Source organism: Engraulis encrasicolus, chromosome 14 (assembly GCF_034702125.1).
Source record: "Engraulis encrasicolus isolate BLACKSEA-1 chromosome 14, IST_EnEncr_1.0, whole genome shotgun sequence".
In the NCBI taxonomy this organism is placed as follows: domain Eukaryota; kingdom Metazoa; phylum Chordata; class Actinopteri; order Clupeiformes; family Engraulidae; genus Engraulis; species Engraulis encrasicolus.
The window spans coordinates 37,921,652-37,939,953 of NC_085870.1; the positions used below are offsets into that span (position 1 = coordinate 37,921,652).

The 18,302-nt window shown below is 42.4% G+C and overlaps 1 protein-coding gene across 1 annotated transcript; it reads left to right on the forward strand.

Moving 5' to 3' along the window:
• The first annotated feature begins 7,837 nt into the window (after positions 1-7,837).
• On the forward strand, positions 7,838-17,615 carry LOC134462587 (eukaryotic translation initiation factor 2 subunit 2-like). Its single transcript, XM_063215678.1, has 9 exons — positions 7,838-7,990; positions 8,821-9,001; positions 9,521-9,627; positions 10,856-10,982; positions 12,379-12,479; positions 13,304-13,452; positions 13,718-13,774; positions 13,958-14,043; positions 17,182-17,615. The coding sequence occupies exons 1-9, from the start codon at positions 7,976-7,978 to the stop codon at positions 17,355-17,357; spliced, it is 999 nt and encodes a 332-aa protein (XP_063071748.1). The 5' UTR covers positions 7,838-7,975; the 3' UTR covers positions 17,358-17,615.
• The last annotated feature ends 687 nt before the right edge of the window (positions 17,616-18,302 follow it).

Genomic DNA, 18,302 nt, shown 5'->3' on the forward strand with positions numbered 1-18,302 from the left:
CCTTATCTTCAACACTGGATAAACGCAAACAGCAAGGCTTTGATGTCAGCACACTCCTGACTTGGGCTGGGATTGGGGTTGGGTTTGGGTTTGGGGAGGCGGGGATGGGGTTTGGGGTGGGGGTGTTACGGGGTGGGTAGTGTGGTTGGGAGCACAGGGGGGGGGGGGGGGATGAATTGCTTCATGCTGTGAGTGGGGAAAATATGTGAAAAAAGTTGAATGCAACACATCAAAGTGGAAGTGAAGTGTGTGTGTGTGTGTGTGTGTGTGTGTGTGTGTGTGTGTGTGTGTGTGTGTGTGTGTGTGTGTGTGTGTGTGTGTGTGTGTGTGTGTGTGTGTGTGTGTGTGTGTGTGTGTGTGTGTGCGTGCGTGTGTGTGTGTATCTATCGTTGTGGGACTGCATTTCTGTACGTGCATGCACTGCATGACCAAGTGATAGTTTACAAGTAAATCATTGGGTGTACATGAGTAGCCTATGAGTATGGGGCTGGGTGTGGATTTTATATCATCTTCTGCACTTGTAAATGGGTCGGTGTACAGAGTAAAAAGCTGTTAAATTGGTCATATAAATACATCTAAACGGCTGGCAACACTGTTGGCACCATATGCACCAACGATCCGATGCCTGAGTGTGCAGAGCAGCGCAAATGTTTCCCAGACTAGAGCTGTCAGTGTCTGCGAGACGAGTCTCCAAGGAGATGACCTTCCTCTGTCTTCCTAGCTTTGCCATAGAGATCCAGCTGCAACAGAGCAGCCCAGGACGGAGGAAATTTATGTGCGCACTCGCTATGAGCTCACGGGGTTGTTGACAGACGGGAGTGGGTTCAGCACAGCAAGGCCTCCGGCCTCCTGTTGTGACAAAGGATGTGCAGTAGCAGGATTTAAGGCCAACATAGCATCAGCCTGTTAGTGTGTTAGCGCTTGCTCGCTCGCTCATTCTTTTCTTTTTTTTCCTCTCTCTCTCTCTCTCTCTCTCTCTCTCTCTCTCTCTCTCTCTCTCTCTCTCTCTCTCTCTCGCACGTCTCTCTGAGGCTCTGACTCGGCACAGATCAATCTCATGCTCCCCTGCTGTTCTTAAACAAGGGCTGGGGTTGTAAAAACTATACCAGACGCAGTTCGACCCCCCCCCCCCCCCCCTTTTGCTACGTAACACAGGCAGGCCTCGCTGGACTCCCTCTCTTCACTGGGTCTGGTCTGGTTTGGAAGAATGGAGGGATAAGGGGGCGCACCCACATAACATTTGCTTAAATTACAGTAAGCAAACATACAATTGATGACTTTGAGTGCTGATGCGCGCAAGTGCAACGTGTGTGTGTGTGTGTGTGTGTGTGTGTGTGTGTGTGTGTGTGTGTGTGTGTGTGTGTGTGTGTGTGTGTGTGTGTGTGTGTGTGTGTGTGTGTGTGTGTGCGCGTGTGTGCGCGTGTGTGCGTTTGTCTGTGTGTGCATGTGCGTGTGTAGCTTTTGCTCTGAGGCACCAATCATGCAAACAGAGTGGAAACCTTTGCCATGTGCAGACACATTACTGTGCATAATTGACAGTCAAACCAAACAGTAGTTGCAGCTGCTAGCAGTCACAGGCATACAGTATGAGGGCCGTATATTTTTGGCTCCTCTACATCCCGTCCACATTATCTGATGGTATCGCGCTTGAGGTACCGCGTGCTATCAGTCCATCAGCAGATGATTTTTTAAGAGAGAAACTGGAGCAAAGCAAAGCAAATCACACTTCCATTGGAGCCGACGACCACACACTGCTGCAGTCCTTAGTAAAGTAAAGCACCCCTTCTCGATCCAGCGAGCACATTGAGATATAATTGCGACAGCTCAGCTGGCTCTGCTCGAGCCGGGGTCCGGTCATGGAGTGCACTTTAGTTCAGGCTGCTGCTCCAGCCATAGCCTCATACATTACATTGAGGTGATGACACACAGTGCAACTTCTTGAGCCATCTATCATATTCTCCACTCCAACTTCTCTTGATAAAAAAGTCATCTGATAAACACTGTCAACGACATCTTAAGATATTGTTGCCCGGACACTTTCTGAGCAATGTGTCAGGGCAAGAGAATCAAGAGAATTTGGATCAGCAGCAGACTTCTTTTTCCATCCTTTCAATCAGAAAATGAATAACCAATCATGATGTTGCCTCTCACCATTGCTCAAAAAGTTGCACTGTGGATCAATACCCTAGAGCAGTGTTTCCCAACCTTTTTTGTCTTGTGTACCCCCTAAGCCTGTTCGTTGTGCCATGAGTACCCCCTAAGTCTCATTCTATATCGCTTTCTCTATTCCAATGTAACTAAGCTCCATACATTTGTTAAAATTGCATCTTTCCAAGTACCCCCTGCAGTGTCCTCGCGTACCCCTAGTGGTACACGTACCCCTGGTTGGGAAACACTGCCCTAGAGTGCACTGTTCCACCGGTGGAACGCCTTAAAAAAACTTTACTACCGTAGCACGGTAATAAAGTAATATGACACCATACAAAGTCATTTGAATACATTACGACTTGGTCAGTACCATTCTGGTAACAACAAAGTTATAACAGAGGCTGTGTCTGAGCCTTCAGTTATTCTCCTAAGCAGTAGCAAAAATGTATAATAATGGCTGCATGTTATTGAAGTGTTGAAAGAAAGCTATGCATTCTCACAACTGTTCATGTCAAAGTTCAAATGCAAATGTGATTGTGTGAGACACTCATATCCTTGATTTCCCATTTGACAAAGAAATATCTGACACTCCAGAGGTGTAGGTTTGATGTTGATTGCAACATGGAAGTGATCTTGCAAGCCGTTGCCCATATGTCTGCACAGAAAATGAGCCAGACCGGTATGCTGAGAAGAGAGAAATCGACAAATCGTGGTGATCATAGGATTGCCTCAATAAGATAAGGTATCACAAGCTGGCAGACAGTCCAAGTCCAGTCCAAAGCAATGGTCCCCAGCTGCTGGTGTCAAGTTTTCCCTTGGGGGTCATACAAAGACCAATAACACTGTGGTTCATATTGGGATCTGAGAGTGTGGTTGAACACAAAAATGATCTATCTGAGCCAACGTCACCAAAGAAACTCTCTCCAGGCCGCAGTGAAACGTTCAAAATCCCACAAACGAATCGACAAATTAATGTGGCATGTCAGGACAGCAGGGGACATTGCTCTGACAGCGTCTAATTCCTCCTGAATAGGGTAGAATATCTTTGAACATTAGCCTAGTAAACTAGACAAAACTGCCAAGTGGCAGAAAATATTTTTGCTTGTCGAGTTGATCTATGTTGGTCTAAGTCAGATACAACAGGACGGCAAACCCATCCTCCAATCACGAGGCAAGCTTTTCCCCCCAGTTTGGACTGTTCATTTCTACACATTTAGTCCATTCTCTTGCCGTTTTTCACCAAAAACGCAGTTTAAATGTGGTCAAATGTCAAAAACTACCACTTATTTGTATTCACTGGGTCAGTATTGTATGAGAAAACATGTTAATTTGTCTCTGTATGCAGTTAATTTCATAGGCCTTAATTGCTTTACATAGTCCGGCACCCCAACTTTAACAGGCTGTCCAGGAGATTATCATGGGATATGGGCGTAGATAAATTGTGAGGTGCCTAGACAACTGTAATAACACATGGTAAAAATGTATATGTAAGAAACTTCACAGATTAAAAAAAAATTCCATATCTTTCCCTAACTATGGGTGGATTACTGTTGGGCCAAATAAGTCACTGTGGCTCTGATTGGTCATAGTGTGCGGATGCAGCGTGAAGGACGATGGTTTCCACTCAGGCCAGCCCTCATTTGTCTAACCATGCAGTGCCAGACTAAACTTTTAATGTTAAAGTCTGGCTTACCAAGCTACTGATTTATTGTACGTTAAGTATACAGTTCTTGGCCATGCAATATTAAACTTGATATTGATCTTGATTGGACTGAACTACTTCAAGTCAAGTCAGGTTTATTGTCAGCTTCTTTATATGCACAGGTCGTACAAGGAAATTGAAATTGCATTTCTCTTCTGTCCCTTACAAAGACATGTTTTCTTATTTTCTAGTTGATAAGGATACATGAAACATGCTGACTGGGCTGAGGTTGCTGTAATTCTCCTGATTAAATCGAACATGTGACGAAAGTCTTTGCTGCTGAGGAAGTACAAAAGTGCTGTGGATTCCCTCTGAATGTGCCATTAAAACAGGCAATTTCACTATTTATTGGGTGTCAGGATTTGTCTGAGATTCTTTTGTAGGTTCTCACTTTGATGTATAATGTCACATGTGTTTGCAATGTGCCATGTAAACAAAACAACATTTACTAACAAGAACAAAAACAGGAAGTCTATCAGTTTTGGAGGGAAACAAGTGTGCACATGGCATTGCCCACTATTTATTGAGTGTATTATTGCTGCGGCTGTCTTAGCATTGCACACAAAATACACAACAGTGTATTCTTGCATATTCCCTCCTATTTCAATGCACCCCAAACAGTTTATTTATTTTATTTCTTCAGTTTTAGTCTCACTGCATTTATCTTTGTTTGTTTGGTATTTTAATTAAGAATCACAGAGTAAGTTACTCATCTAAACCATGCTATCAAATGAATAATATTTCATTATTTATTTTCAGGGCTCTCATTGTCTGAAATAACTATAATTCAGATTCCAAATCCTCTTTTGGTCTCAGATCGTAAATATGGGTTTAGTTTTCCATGCAGTTATCCAATGGATCACTTAGAAACTTAAATTCCTCTCATTTCTGCTGTCTTTTTTTGTGTTTCAGAATAAGTGCCGGGGTCAGGACTGAAATCTAAGTGCGTCCGCACCCATGACGGCGGAGAAAAAAGACATATGCATGGCGCATGTGTTTCTGTTTTGGGCAAATAGGTGAACTTTATTATTTTGTTCTCTTTTCATGCACTCTTAAAGATGAATCCTAGGTCTCACATGTTGTTTGAAGTAGGCTGATGTTCAGATCATTTCAAACCCAAGGCATTATTGAGTCGCAGTCACACAAAAAACTATTACAAAGCCCAGAGAAGCCTCTTTCATTCAATGTGGAGTATAACGCTAATATACGTATAACAAATAAAAATGTATATTTTCCATTCCTTTATCTGCCTTTACTGTATATTTTAGGTACACCCGGTGTCAAGAGCCCCAAGGTGTATATAGCGATATATGTAGTCGACTCCTCTCTGGTCGACTGTTGATTTATATTTTGGTTGAGTGATTATTGTTTTTGAAATATGATATAACCCAGAAATGAGGAACAGAGGAGAGCATCAGAACAGGCAGTTTGCTACACGGCGGTGAACCGTGAATGGAGCGTTTGGCTATGCCTTTCTGTACATTTTGCAGTGGTAATAGAACTTTTAACAAAGTCAAATGTAATGCTTATGGTGTTGTTCATATACTGTTGAAAGCAATGGAATTTACTGTGTGAAGGCAGATATGCAAACTTGAAGCACTGCAGCATTTTCTTTCACTTCCCTGGCGTTTCAACCTGTGCTGAACTTCTGTGGGACACCATGGAGGTGTGTAATTCAGATTACCACACTCCGATAGGGTCACTCACAACCTAGACAATTCTCTTGTCAAAAGGAGCACTAGCATGACAGAAAATATAAGAAGTACATAATCTAAGACCCAGCCTTGTAATAACAGTGAGTCATGTGAATTTAATGTATTTTGTTTGATATGGGGGTTTGGAGGTTTTGTCGTAATCTTTGATCTCTCTCTCGCATGCACTCACGCACGTGCACAGGCACACGCGCACACACACACACACACACACACACACACACACACACACACACACACACACACACACACACACACACACACACACACACACACACACACACACACACACACACACACAAACAATGTTGGAGATAGGTGGACACATGGGTGTAAAGCCATAAATATTAAAGAAATGAAATGAAACAATAAACAATTGAACATTACCCCTGGACAACATTTGTGTGTGTGTGCAGGTTTTTTGTGTGGTGGAATTGCATGGCCTTACCTGGTTGACTGATGGATCAAGATGAGCCTACGGATGACTTGAAATCAAATGCGATAAGCCAAGCCTACTGTTATTTTCCTTCATAACACAGTGCAAAGAGTCCAGCTTGCACACACACACAGGTCCTCAGGCCGGAGTAACTGATGACGTCTCATTACTTAAAAGTAACGAGCTTGTTCCTCTTCCTCTCAGATACTTATGTATGTGAGAGTCCATCTGTACAAGGATGGGAAAAATGATATTACACAGAGCAATAGCACATTTTCTGCCAAAAACACTTCCCTGAAATAATTTACTGCAATTACAAAGCCAAAATATTTTTGGCAAAAGTATGGAAACTCAAATGTATTGAAGAGTAGTTGCCGCCCCTCACTTCTGCCAATTATTTTGAGGTAGCCAGACAGACTCTATATCAAAGCAAGACAAAGTCCTAAATCTGCACACAAATGAATTTTGCATCCCGTGCTCTCTCTCTCTCTCTCTCTCTCTCTCTCTCTCTCTCTCTCTCTCTCTCTCTCTCTCTCTCTCTCTCTCTCTCTCTCTCTCTCTCTCTCTCTCTCTCTCTCTCTCTCTTACACACACACACACACACACACACACACACACACACACACACACACACACACACACACACACACACACACAACACAAACAACTCACCCAAGTACATGAAAGGGAGAAAAGTAACAGCACTGTTCACCAACAGCCCAATGACTAGACTAACAGAGCAAAGCAGACGCACCGTCCACAAGACAGCAACAAAAGAAAAAGACAAGAGAGAAACGGAAATGGTGGATTCCAAGATTTACTCGAGGAGCCGTCTGACGGCGGAGCGAAAATCCCACTGCAATTTTGAGCAGATTAATGTCTCCGCAAGGTCAGGGGGAAACAGCAATATTATGACGGGAACACACCGGCAGAACATAAAATAGCACTGAGCACTGAGCCATTATTTACAAAAAAAATCCTCATTTATAAGAAGAGCCAAGTGGATATGGATATGCTCGGTTCTTCTCACACCACAAGCTCAAGTCTGAAGGCCAATTACAGGCATTTTCAATAACAGTGCACGCAGAGGCACAGTCTGCCTTTCACAGGCCCCCACATCTCCAGTAGGCCCATGAGCAGTAATTATGTTAGTCACGGCCAATCAGACTTTCAAACATGATCAAGATGACATGATGGAGCGCAAAACATTCAAAGAAGTAGTCTATTGATTTTTTAAGAGGCCATAAAGCACCAAATTGCATTGTGTTCTCACTGTTGAGGGGCAACATGCATCTAAAACATGACAGAAACAAACAAAACAGAAACAATGACAGAAACAAATAAAACGTTTTGTGCAGCATCACAGATCCCCAGGCTATACTGTATTTCATTAGGCTATAGATAGGCCTACATCTTCCAACTGCATAGCTAAACTCACCAGCTCCAAAAGCTGTTGTGGTGTCCACTGATGCAGCAGCTGTATGGACAAATTTTGAACTCTCTCTCTCTCACACACACACACACACACACACACACACACACACACACACACACACACACACACACACACACACACACACACACACACACACACACACTTGTTCCATGTCCCTAGATGCATCCTCAACTCCATATCCTATCTACCAACTCCAAGTAGGCCTACCTAAATTCCCCTCCTTTAGTCAATACATTTTTTATGGAACTGACACAAGATTGCTCGGCACAATTAAAGACATTCCAGTCATCTAACAATTGAGATGCCCCTATTCTGTGTTGCTTGGCAGTGACATGCTATGATGACACACCCACCTCCTAGCTCTTACCCATGATCAGGAAGTGTCCACGCGCATGCGTAAAAAATCCACCGGGTACCTAGCGAAAGTTGCTAGGATAACTAGCTACAAACAAGTTATTATCTGTCAAGCCTTTTACTACGTTATTTGTGGAGTAAAGTGTTGAACGCTTCGGAACTTAAGGATGTCGGACGACGAGGTTTGCTACATTTCGTTTTAATACATGTGCTTAGCTTTGTGATTTGAAAATGAAATGATATCGCGGCCTAGCAACTGGATTCAATGCTCACATGTGAGCTGTATCGAAAAGATGAATGAAAAAGGCTAAGAATAGCTTACTGCGATAGCTAGCCTTACGGCTCGTTGGCTCTTATTTTACCATTTGAGTCCTAAACTCATACTTGTCTTGTGAATATTAATCTTAGGGACATCCATGGTTTCACGTTCCAACATACAATGACTGTTGTTTGTGAGAACAACTGAGAACTGTCCTGATATTAAATTACACCCGTCAGCTGCTGTGTCTTTGTTGCTACTAAAGGGTTTACGAAATGTCAGCCAATCAGTTAAATGGACCCTGTCTTAGTTGCGTGTTTATGGTTAATCGTGTTTGTAGTATTGCAGGGTCGTCCCAAGACTCATATTCTTATCTGAAATTGTTTGTATTGGTATGTTCAATAGCATTCTGTGGTTAGGCTGACGCAATGGGGAAAATTGGCTGATGAACTGTTTCATTGACAGATGGCATGGCATGGGCACTGTGCCGAGCCATAACTAGTTGCTCCTATGATGCAACATTTTAAAGACTGATAACCAGATGTCTTCCGTGTGTCAGGTGTTTGTCACTGCATCAGCATGATACGGTAACTGATCAAATGTTAATTAGTGGTAGAGCAAGTGATGCAATAGCTGCAAATGGCTGCTAATTATGCACTCTGAAATACCCTGCCTAAACAGTTGAGATGTTGCCAGACCTGTCAGTCATTGGACATTCATGTGAATCAATTTCTTTGCTTGTTTGATGCACAGATGATATTCGACGCTACAATGTCCAAGAAGAAGAAAAAGAAGAGGAGGCCCTTTCTGCCGGGGGAGGAGGATGGGGGTGATGGGGTTGCGGGTGAACCACAACCAGAGACCAAGGAGACGGAGGGAGATGCAGGAGAGGAGAAGGATGTGGACATAGATGATGATGATGGGAGGAAGAAAGGTGAGCGAGTGGGAGGATGAGGTGGATAACATGATGAGCAGCAGTTAGGCTGGTCTCTCTCATATGCACAACCTCACCCCAACTCCCCTTTTTTCGTCTTGGTACCCTCTCGAAAACCAGATGTTTCCTCTCAAGGGGTTATCTCTTAATAAACAAATTGAAATGGAAAACCTGCATTTTTTGAGGCCATTAGAAAGGAGGAAGGAGAAAGGGTCTACAAGTAGATGAGCTTACACTTGTAGCGACAGAATACCATATTGTATTATGCATAACTTTTGACATGAAAAATGTCTGGAGGCCACAAAAACATGAAATGGAAAAAATAATTCTTATCGTCAGGGCAAGATATCTTTACTTAGAGTATGTGAGAGTAGCTACTCGCATGCATTTACACAGCTGTTAGTGTTTCCTAAACATCTATAAGCTTTTGTTCATGAAAGTACAACTAGCAGGCATTGATGTCAAAAATGTCTTGCCCTTCACTCCATAACTGCGTCTTTTTTTGTTTTTGTTTTGAAGACACAGCAGATGACCTGGATGATCTTAATTTCTTCAACCAAAAGAAGAAGAAAAAAAAGCCCAAAAAAGACAAGATATTTGAGAATGAAATGGAGGAGGGAATGAAGGTATGATTTTTTTTCACTTCCGATTTGATACCTACATTTGGATATCAAATAGCACTGATGATACTCAGATCCAATACCAAAACCACATGTATGCATGTGTGCCAGCTTGAGGTACAGTAGGCCCAAGTAGGCTATATGGTCAGAAAAGGAAGTCAGAAGAACAGGAAACAAGTAAAAAAGTAACAATCCCAAACAAATATGCAACTGTACTGACTTCAAATTAACATTACACCTGGCTCAAGGTCAGTATCAGAAATTGTGGGAAAATTCCTATCCAATCTCTGAATTATGTTCATATCGGAACCTGATACCGATACAGCTAACCTGGTTCTCACGCGATGGTTGTTAGCTCACAAAGTTTAACGAAGATGCAAGAAGCATGAAGGGTCTGCGTGAGAGCCAGGCTACGATACAGCATCAAATTGGCCCAATCCCTAGTATGATTGTGGGAATAATGTTTCACAACCTCACTTGTGATGCCGTTTGGGAATGGAATGTCTGAGAAATGGACAGTTTGATTACTTTTGCATTTAAGATGGATGTAATTTCCAAGGTTGCCTTTAAACATCTTGAGACGGATAAATCTCCCCACCCTCTCAGTCTTGAAAGTTATCACACTATGACGTCATACTCCCAAATACTCTCCATTCTACTCAACAATGAATATTAACAGAAAAGACAGTGATCGACGTATGTGTGGTCTGGCGTTTGATCTGTATATAGTCATAATGGTGTGACTAGCATCTTTTTCAAATGCCAGTCGATTAGTCAACAGTCAAGTTTTGGCAGTTTGAAGTCTGTGTGGGAAAGGAGATTTATTTATTTATTTAACCAACCTTTCTTTAACCAGGAAGTGGTCCTGTTGAGTTACAGCACTACCAAGGAATATTAATGTCTTCTACCCAGTAATCCCTGAAAGTGCTCTGACTCTTGAACAAGGCATCCAAACTTACCTTTCTTAAAAGAAAGTGCCCTGTACCTAAAATAACTGCGAGTCGCTCAGTATAAAATCTAGGGATACGTGTTCCTGCCAGACTGTTGATACATTTGCAATTCATTATGGTTTATGGGAGACCTCAGCAGTCAGAACTGAAGATTGAGGTGTAAGCTTGCCCCTCAGGGTGCGTTAAACAAACCCCACGTTGCTACAGGGCAAGGGCTGTAGTACCCCTGTAGCCTGTACCTGAGCTAACTGTAACGCTGTGTAATTGGACTTCTCTCCCGTCAGGAGCTGAAGATTGAGGCGGAGCCCTCTGAGGCGCTGGATGATGATGAGTTCCTGCTGCTGGGGAAGAAGAAGAGGTCACGCAAAGTTGAGTTCCAGGACGACCTGGACAACCAGGCCATTGACAATGGTGAGTTAGACAGACTGGCATATTTTAGGCAAAAAATGGGGCTTTTATACCTTTATTTGGACAGTACAGTTGTTCATTGGCAGTTTGAAATCTCTCATGGCCAAACTGCCCATTCTTCCTGTTAAAGTGAATCTGATCATTTCTGTAATAGTATTGGTTGTCTCAGGCCTAGGACATGCTTGCTGTGTGACTTAAATTACACACATTCTGTTTTGGATTGTGGTCATGTTGTAAGGATTGTCCCATGTGCAGCTTTAAGGCTGATGAGTGCAAAGTTTCCTTCAGTATTTTTACAAGTTAATGTGATTTATCTTTTCATTAATATGGACCAAAAGTCCAGTGTATTTGCAGCTCATGCATACCCATTTGGGTCACTTTATATGCACATTATCATCCCAAATCAACAGGGTATGTTAACCTTTGCTCATGCGCATTTGGGTAGTTTCTGTTCAATTAATGGATTAATGGAGGAAGATTTTATGTTATCATTCATATTCTGTGAAAAATGGCTACAAAACTAAACATTCTACCAGGGTGTGTAAACTGCTGAGCAGCACTGTAAAGGCTCCCCTGTCCCCTTTGGATAGGGCAGACTTTCACTGTGGTGAGGGTGCAGGAGAGCACAGGTTAATTAAATGACCCCCGAACCCATCAATTGTGATGCTGAACACAGCACGCCCTGATTAATCAAGGATTCCTAAATTATCCAAGCTGAAATGCATGTATTAAACCATTATCACTACAGAAAACTTACAGACCAATATGCTCTGTATATTTTTTCTGTAATTCCTTTTTTTTTTTTTTTGCCATTTACAACCCTGCATAAGGCCACAGCTGCTACAGCGTGCTTTCTAACCACACGTTTCTCCACAGAGACTGTCCTTAATTGACAATAACTCACTCAGAATAGAAAATGTCAGCTGAATAAGATGTTATGTTTCCTGAACCATGATCGATGGGCCAAAAGTTTATTGTTTTGTAAATCTCCCAAGTTATTTTCTTGATGAATTGTATTGTTTGTCAAGATGTCAACAACAGGCATTCCCCAAAGCCCAAGATGACTCACTCTTATTTTGTACCCTTTCCGGAAATGTGCAGTTTGCTCTCTTAAAAGGACATTTGAAGTCTTAGTTTATAGAAGCGTTTCCTTTCCTCAATGTCATCTTGCAAAGTCCTTAATTGTTTGCCCTTTTTATGCCTCTCTATATAAATATATTAATATGTAATATTAAAGAAATGACATGGCATGAGAGTGAGGATGTTCTTTCCTGCTGCACGTAGCTTCTTCAAATTACCATCACAATTGACCACTCATGTATTTGTTTGATATGTATTTATTTAAAAAAAAACTATGATTCATTTAAAACGGTCAACACCACTCTGTAATGTTTTTCAGCACTAGATGATGAGGAGAATAAGAACACGGATGACATCATGTTCAGCACACAGACAGGTCCTGCCTGGGCAGGATCAGAGAGAGACTACCTGTATGAGGAGGTAAATATGGCAACCTATTTCCTACTTAGTCAGAGTATTTTAGACGTGAAGTCACTTTATTGATATTCCAAGCAGTCCTTGTAATTCTGGTGGTCGCTGGTGCTAGGCTAGCGCAAGCGAACAGCTTTTTTGTAGTCTTTAAAACTGTATAATAATCAGTCCACGAAACTGTTTTCGACTGTCGATTAGGGATGCAAATTATCGATTAATTCATTAATCATTAGTTGATGGCCTTATCGATCGACTTACGATTAATTGATAAGCGGCGTTTCCCCCCCAAAATCTCAGTGTTTCTCCAAAAAAAAATACTAAATCTAAAAACTTAAATTAAAAATTGAGATAAATGCCACATTTACCATGCCACAAGTTAATTCTATTTCAATTCTTTAATCCAAAGGTGATTTAAATATTCCCACTATTCATTCCCCCGTTTCACACACACTCTTAACATGCCCATTTCACCTGGGTCTCTTGTCAATTGAATTGTCGATTAATTGCGATTAATGTTTTTAAATCGATTAACGCATTGATCGATTAAAGACGATTAATCGATTAATCGTTTGCATCCCGACTGTCGATATAAATGTCTGTGTGATGGAGTGACCATCACTAGGGTTGTGGGTGTGTTCTGACTGTCATGCCAACGAGCGTGGCTCTTTGGTGTAGCGGTCAGAGCCCCAGTTTACTACCCCAGAAGGTCTGGGTTCAAGTCCCGGTTGGACAACCCTACTCCCCTTCGCTACAAATGGTGTCAGAAGTGGGACTCATGGCCCCTGTTTCATTGTTGCCGTGTCTTGACTTCTAATGCCTGCTCTCCCCTCCAGCTCCTCAATCGGGTCTTCAATATCATGCGGGAGAAGAACCCTGACATGGTTGCCGGAGAGAAGAGGAAGTTTGTGATGAAGCCTCCTCAGGTCGTCAGGGTGGGAACCAAGAAGACCTCCTTTGTCAACTTCACAGACATCTGCAAACTGTAAGTGCTACACATTCACATAATAGAATGACAATGTGAATAGAATGTGTGTTTGTTTGTTTTTGGTTTGTTTATTTATTTTTCCATGTATTTATTTATGAAGGAACGATATACATTGATTGAGTCCTAATGCTGTAAATATACTGTATTTAACGTAATCTTATTGTACATTGTATTGGTCACTATTAGTACTGTACTACTACTGTATATTGTGTTATTTCTATTCTTGTTTATATTCATTTTGTATGTTTTTGCCCTATACTAGATTGCATCGGCAGCCCAAACATCTATTGGCGTTTTTACTGGCTGAGTTGGGAACATGGTATGTGTTAGTCTAGTATTTCATAGTCTAGATCATCAATCATCAAGCCTTTATTTGAAAATAAATAAATGCATCAATAAATAAATCACAAGTGTCACTATTGTCTTCTGACAGTTTTCCTTTTGATTTCAATGGAAGTTGCGTTATTCTCTGACTGACTGTAATTTCTTTTTTTTCTTTCAGTGGGTCGATAGACGGGAACAATCAGTTGGTCATCAAAGGCCGCTTCCAGCAGAAACAGATAGAGAATGTCTTAAGAAGATATATCAGTAAGTGTGCCTCCACTGCTTTATTCTGGGATGATAGACATTCAAGCTGAGAGGGGAGTTCAAAACAAAACAAACAAAAAAAACAGAGAGGAATTAGACAGGCTTGTCCATGGGCACTGTGCAAACTCACGCAAACTGGCTTTCAATAAGCTAATCTAAGTCATACAGTGCTTTTTTCTATTGTCCCATTTGGCAACTGCATCCTCACAATGTTTTCTTCCCCATAAAGACTGTAAGAAGAAAATCTATCTGGTCTAATCACATGGCCTGATGGAAAAAACCCTGGACACAAATGCTCTGCATACCATCACACACTACACTGTCCCAGCCAGTCTGTGACAGCAGGGTTCAGGCTTGCACTGAGGACAGTGTGAGGAAGAATGAAAGCCAGAAAAGAGAATTAATCATTTGGATTAGTCATTTTGAGTTTGGATAGATCTACAAAAAAATAGCAGATTTTAGAATTTAGAATTTAGAGCTACAGTAGTCATTTAATTTATATGAACTTAGTGTCAATTAGTAAGGATGGGAATTTGGGTTGGATTGGATGCCTTTGCCTCATTTTGTGTGTTAGCGCCATGTAGTTGTTTTTGGTGTCCCCTCCTTCGCTCTGGAACGACCAAAGAGTTTGGCAAAAAAAGGCCCAACAAAAACCTTATCACTATCTTTCCATATTGACCATTTCCACAGAGACCTCTTAGGATCTTAAGGCTAATAAGCATGGTGCAACTAAGCCCATGCACGACGCAGCATTAAACACATTCTTCGGTCATCCCATCAGGGCTGTTTGTGGGATAATGGGCTGTTCCTGCAGTACAAAGGTCAGGGGATTAAAACGGGCAAGTAGAGATCTTGATCTGTCCCTGGTGTTGGAAGTTCAGGAAGAGTGCAAATTGAAGACTAACATCTTGAGCAAAATGATTGCTAGTTGTTAAGGGCTACCATGTCCAAGCACAACAGAGAAGTGTTGCGATGTAGTAAAAATGCAGTGAATTTATTGGGTGGCGATCTACAAAGACGGGGTCATTTCAGCGTTGGCAGGCTATTTAGTACATTTTTATTTTTATTATGCGTGTTACCGTGCTCGTTTGTGAGCTAGTCCATCTGCGCATAGACATGTGTTCATTCAAGAGTTTATCAAGGCCATAAATTCTTGCTGGAAACTACTTTTGAACTTTTAAAACGGATCTCCATTTTGTGTCATGTTTTCGTGTTGTGTAATCCCGTATTTGAGGGAGCTCTATGGTTTCAAAGATTTTTTTGGGGGGGGGCGATACAACTCATAAATGTTTTTTGACTGTCATAAAGTGTATTGAAAACCACCAAGTGTAGCAACCCAGCATGCATGCAGGCCCATAACAGCCGCCCCGTAAGAGAAGTTGTGGCCCTGCTCGTCTTGTCTGGCGGCGGGGAGTCTGATTCTCCTGCTGGGCTTGGCGGCTGACTAGAGGAGACATGTTGAGCGCAGATTTGTGATGTGCACTTCTCTTGTCTGTCTCCTCGCTCTCGCTCTCGCTCTCGCTCTCTCTCTCTCTCTCTCTCTCTCTCTCTCTCTCTCTCTCTCTCTTGCTTTTTATAGCTTTTTGCCCCTTCCCCCCCCTCAACACTCTCTTTCTCTTTCTATCACTCTATTTCTAACTTTCTCTACCCTCGCCTCTCCCTGCCTCACACCACCTTCCCCCTCTCTGATTCACAAGTGTTAATAGAGCCCAAGTGTGTGTGTGAGGTGATGTAATCCTGTCCTTGCCTGTCATGCCTGTCATTCTCTCTCTCTCTCTCTCTCTCGCTCTCTCGCTCTGTCTTTCTTCCAATTAATTGATAGCAGATTGTCCTAAGTGAAATACATTGCATTGCGTTGTACCATCATTTCCCCACTCCAGGGATATGAGGTCATTGGTGGAATTGCATGGGATGGTGGTGGTGTTCAGTATCTTCTTGGGGAGGGTGTCTGTGATTTAACACATCCCAACAAACCCTTTTTCTAACCATCACTCCCTTTTCTCAAAAGCTTTGTTACTAACCAGTTTTGGGAAATTGCACTGCTACTAAGTAAGTTAACATGGTTAGCAATGACACAGTCGAGAAACACGCCTCAAATTACCTACCGGTACTTTGTTGTTTGCAAAACAATTTCTCCGCTGCGTAAACAACTAGGCTTTAGTTCCAGTCTGGTTAGCAACTGCTGTATGGTTATGACTAATTCAGCCACCTGGTCTCAGAGGGGGGCCGAGAGTATGAGAGAAAAGGTGTTGGGCGGCTGATGGATGGTGTTGATGACGGTGGAAACTAAGTGTTTTATTTTGAGGAACTACAGTACGTTGGTTTTATTTTTGAATATGAAATGTGTTGATTTTTTTGGGGGGATGGCAGTTGTGTTTCAAACAAACAAGTGAAAAGCAGTGATTTTGTTCTATTTTTTTCCACTTGAGAAACGCTTGCATTTGCTTTTTGCGGTGTGCCATGCTATTGCACGGAAATCAGGTTAAACTACCAGGTAGGCTTTATGTATTGGCTATTTTTGGCCCTAGTTTATTGTGGTACTGTGTGTGGTTCTGCGAGGATTATGGCTTTATAAACCAAGATGTGTGACTAACCCCCATAAACAGGACAGCGGATAAAACAGAAGTGCTACATAAGCAACTGTTTAAAACGAAAAAGTTGATTCACTTGTACACACTGTTCTGAACTAAAGATTTACTTTTTTTGTGGAGTGTTCCAGCAGTTTGCGGCCAAAAGAGTTAACTGTAGCTGTAACTTGACTTCTTTTTGTAGCTTGAAGCCTTATAGCTTATAAAAAGAGCTTAAGTTGCCCACAACTAAACTGTTTTGGGTATTTTTTTGGGTTTTTACACCTTGATGATTGAGATAGGACAGGACAGAGAGACAGACAGGAAATTAGTAGGGAGAGAGATTGATGAAGAATTGGGTAACGGCCTCGGGTCGGAGTCAAACCCGCGTCCCCAGCATAATGGTACGGTGCGCTAGCCCACTGAGCCACGTTGCCTCACAACTAAACTCTTTTAGTTAAGATGACCTGGATCAATGACAATCTCACAAGTTCCCTTCAGTTGTTGACTTTACGTGTTTGTGTGTGTGTGTGTGTTCTCGTGTGTGTGCGTGTGCGTTTGTGTGTTGCAGAGGAGTATGTGACGTGTCACACGTGTCGCTCCCCGGACACCATCCTGCAGAAGGACACGCGTCTGTACTTCCTCCAGTGCGAGACGTGCCATTCCCGCTGCTCCGTGGCCAGCATCAAGACCGGCTTCCAGGCCGTCACCGGCAAACGAGCACAGCTCCGAGCCAAAGCCAACTAAACCACCGCCACCACCATCACCTCGACTACCATTACTGTGGTCACCCGTCACCTCTCCCGCTCCCTTGGTTTCCCCTCATTCACCTTCAGGTGTGGTGTGGTTTGGGGGGAGATTGTGTGTGTGTGTGGCAGTAAGGCCTGGGCCTTTTAACAGACTGATGATGGATTCATTACCACTGCTTTGCACACATCAGCAGGAGAAAAACATTTTGTTTCATTTCAAAAGGAAAACGGGAATCAATAAAATGCTTACCAGTAATTGTTTGCTCTGATTTGTTCCTCTCACAAACAACCTTATTGTTTTGTCTGACTTCGTGAACGTTTCTACAGACTCGTCGTCTTGGTAGCAGGCAGCCTCGTAGGTTAGGGTCATCTTGGTGTTCATCATCTTAGATGTGTGTCCTGAGAAAAAGGGTGCGTCTGAGCCTACATTCTTTCTCCGGTGAATTTTGGGAACTGTTAGTTTTAGGAAGGTGAAATGTTATGAAAATACACTAGCACATGGGGACATTGGGTACAGGCAACAAACTCGGGGGCCTATGGCACAAAGGTTTCCTTTAAACCTTGTTGTAATTTGGGGAAGTGTGACCAATTGATCTAGGGCAAAGGGGACCAAAGAAGGTTAACACAAATGCAAATAAATATGTAAGCGGCTGTCTGACTTGCATTGTGGTGTAGTGTGGGGCACGGATGTAGGTAGACAATACTTGTATGTGTTCAGACAACCAGATTTATGTTTGGGTTTCAAGTCCAATCATGCAGACTGGCATCATGTTATGGCATATGTATCTCGTACCAGTCAGCCTGTCAGTAAAGCAATGTTTCTGCTGCTTTTCTTTTGCCAAGAACAGCGAACCAAGCAAGGGACTGGGCGAATTTGTACTAAAATGGTGCCCAGACCAAAACCACCCTTAAACCTAACACAGGCCATTGTGGAGCACGAATT

What these genes read in the sequence shown, in the direction of transcription:
- LOC134462587 (XM_063215678.1), top strand. An exon ending in CAACCAGGCCATTGACAATG is followed by an intron (nt 10,983 to 12,378) that starts GTGAGTTAGACA and finishes AATGTTTTTCAG; the next exon opens with CACTAGATGATGAGGAGAAT. An exon ending in GAGACTACCTGTATGAGGAG is followed by an intron (nt 12,480 to 13,303) that starts GTAAATATGGCA and finishes TCTCCCCTCCAG; the next exon opens with CTCCTCAATCGGGTCTTCAA.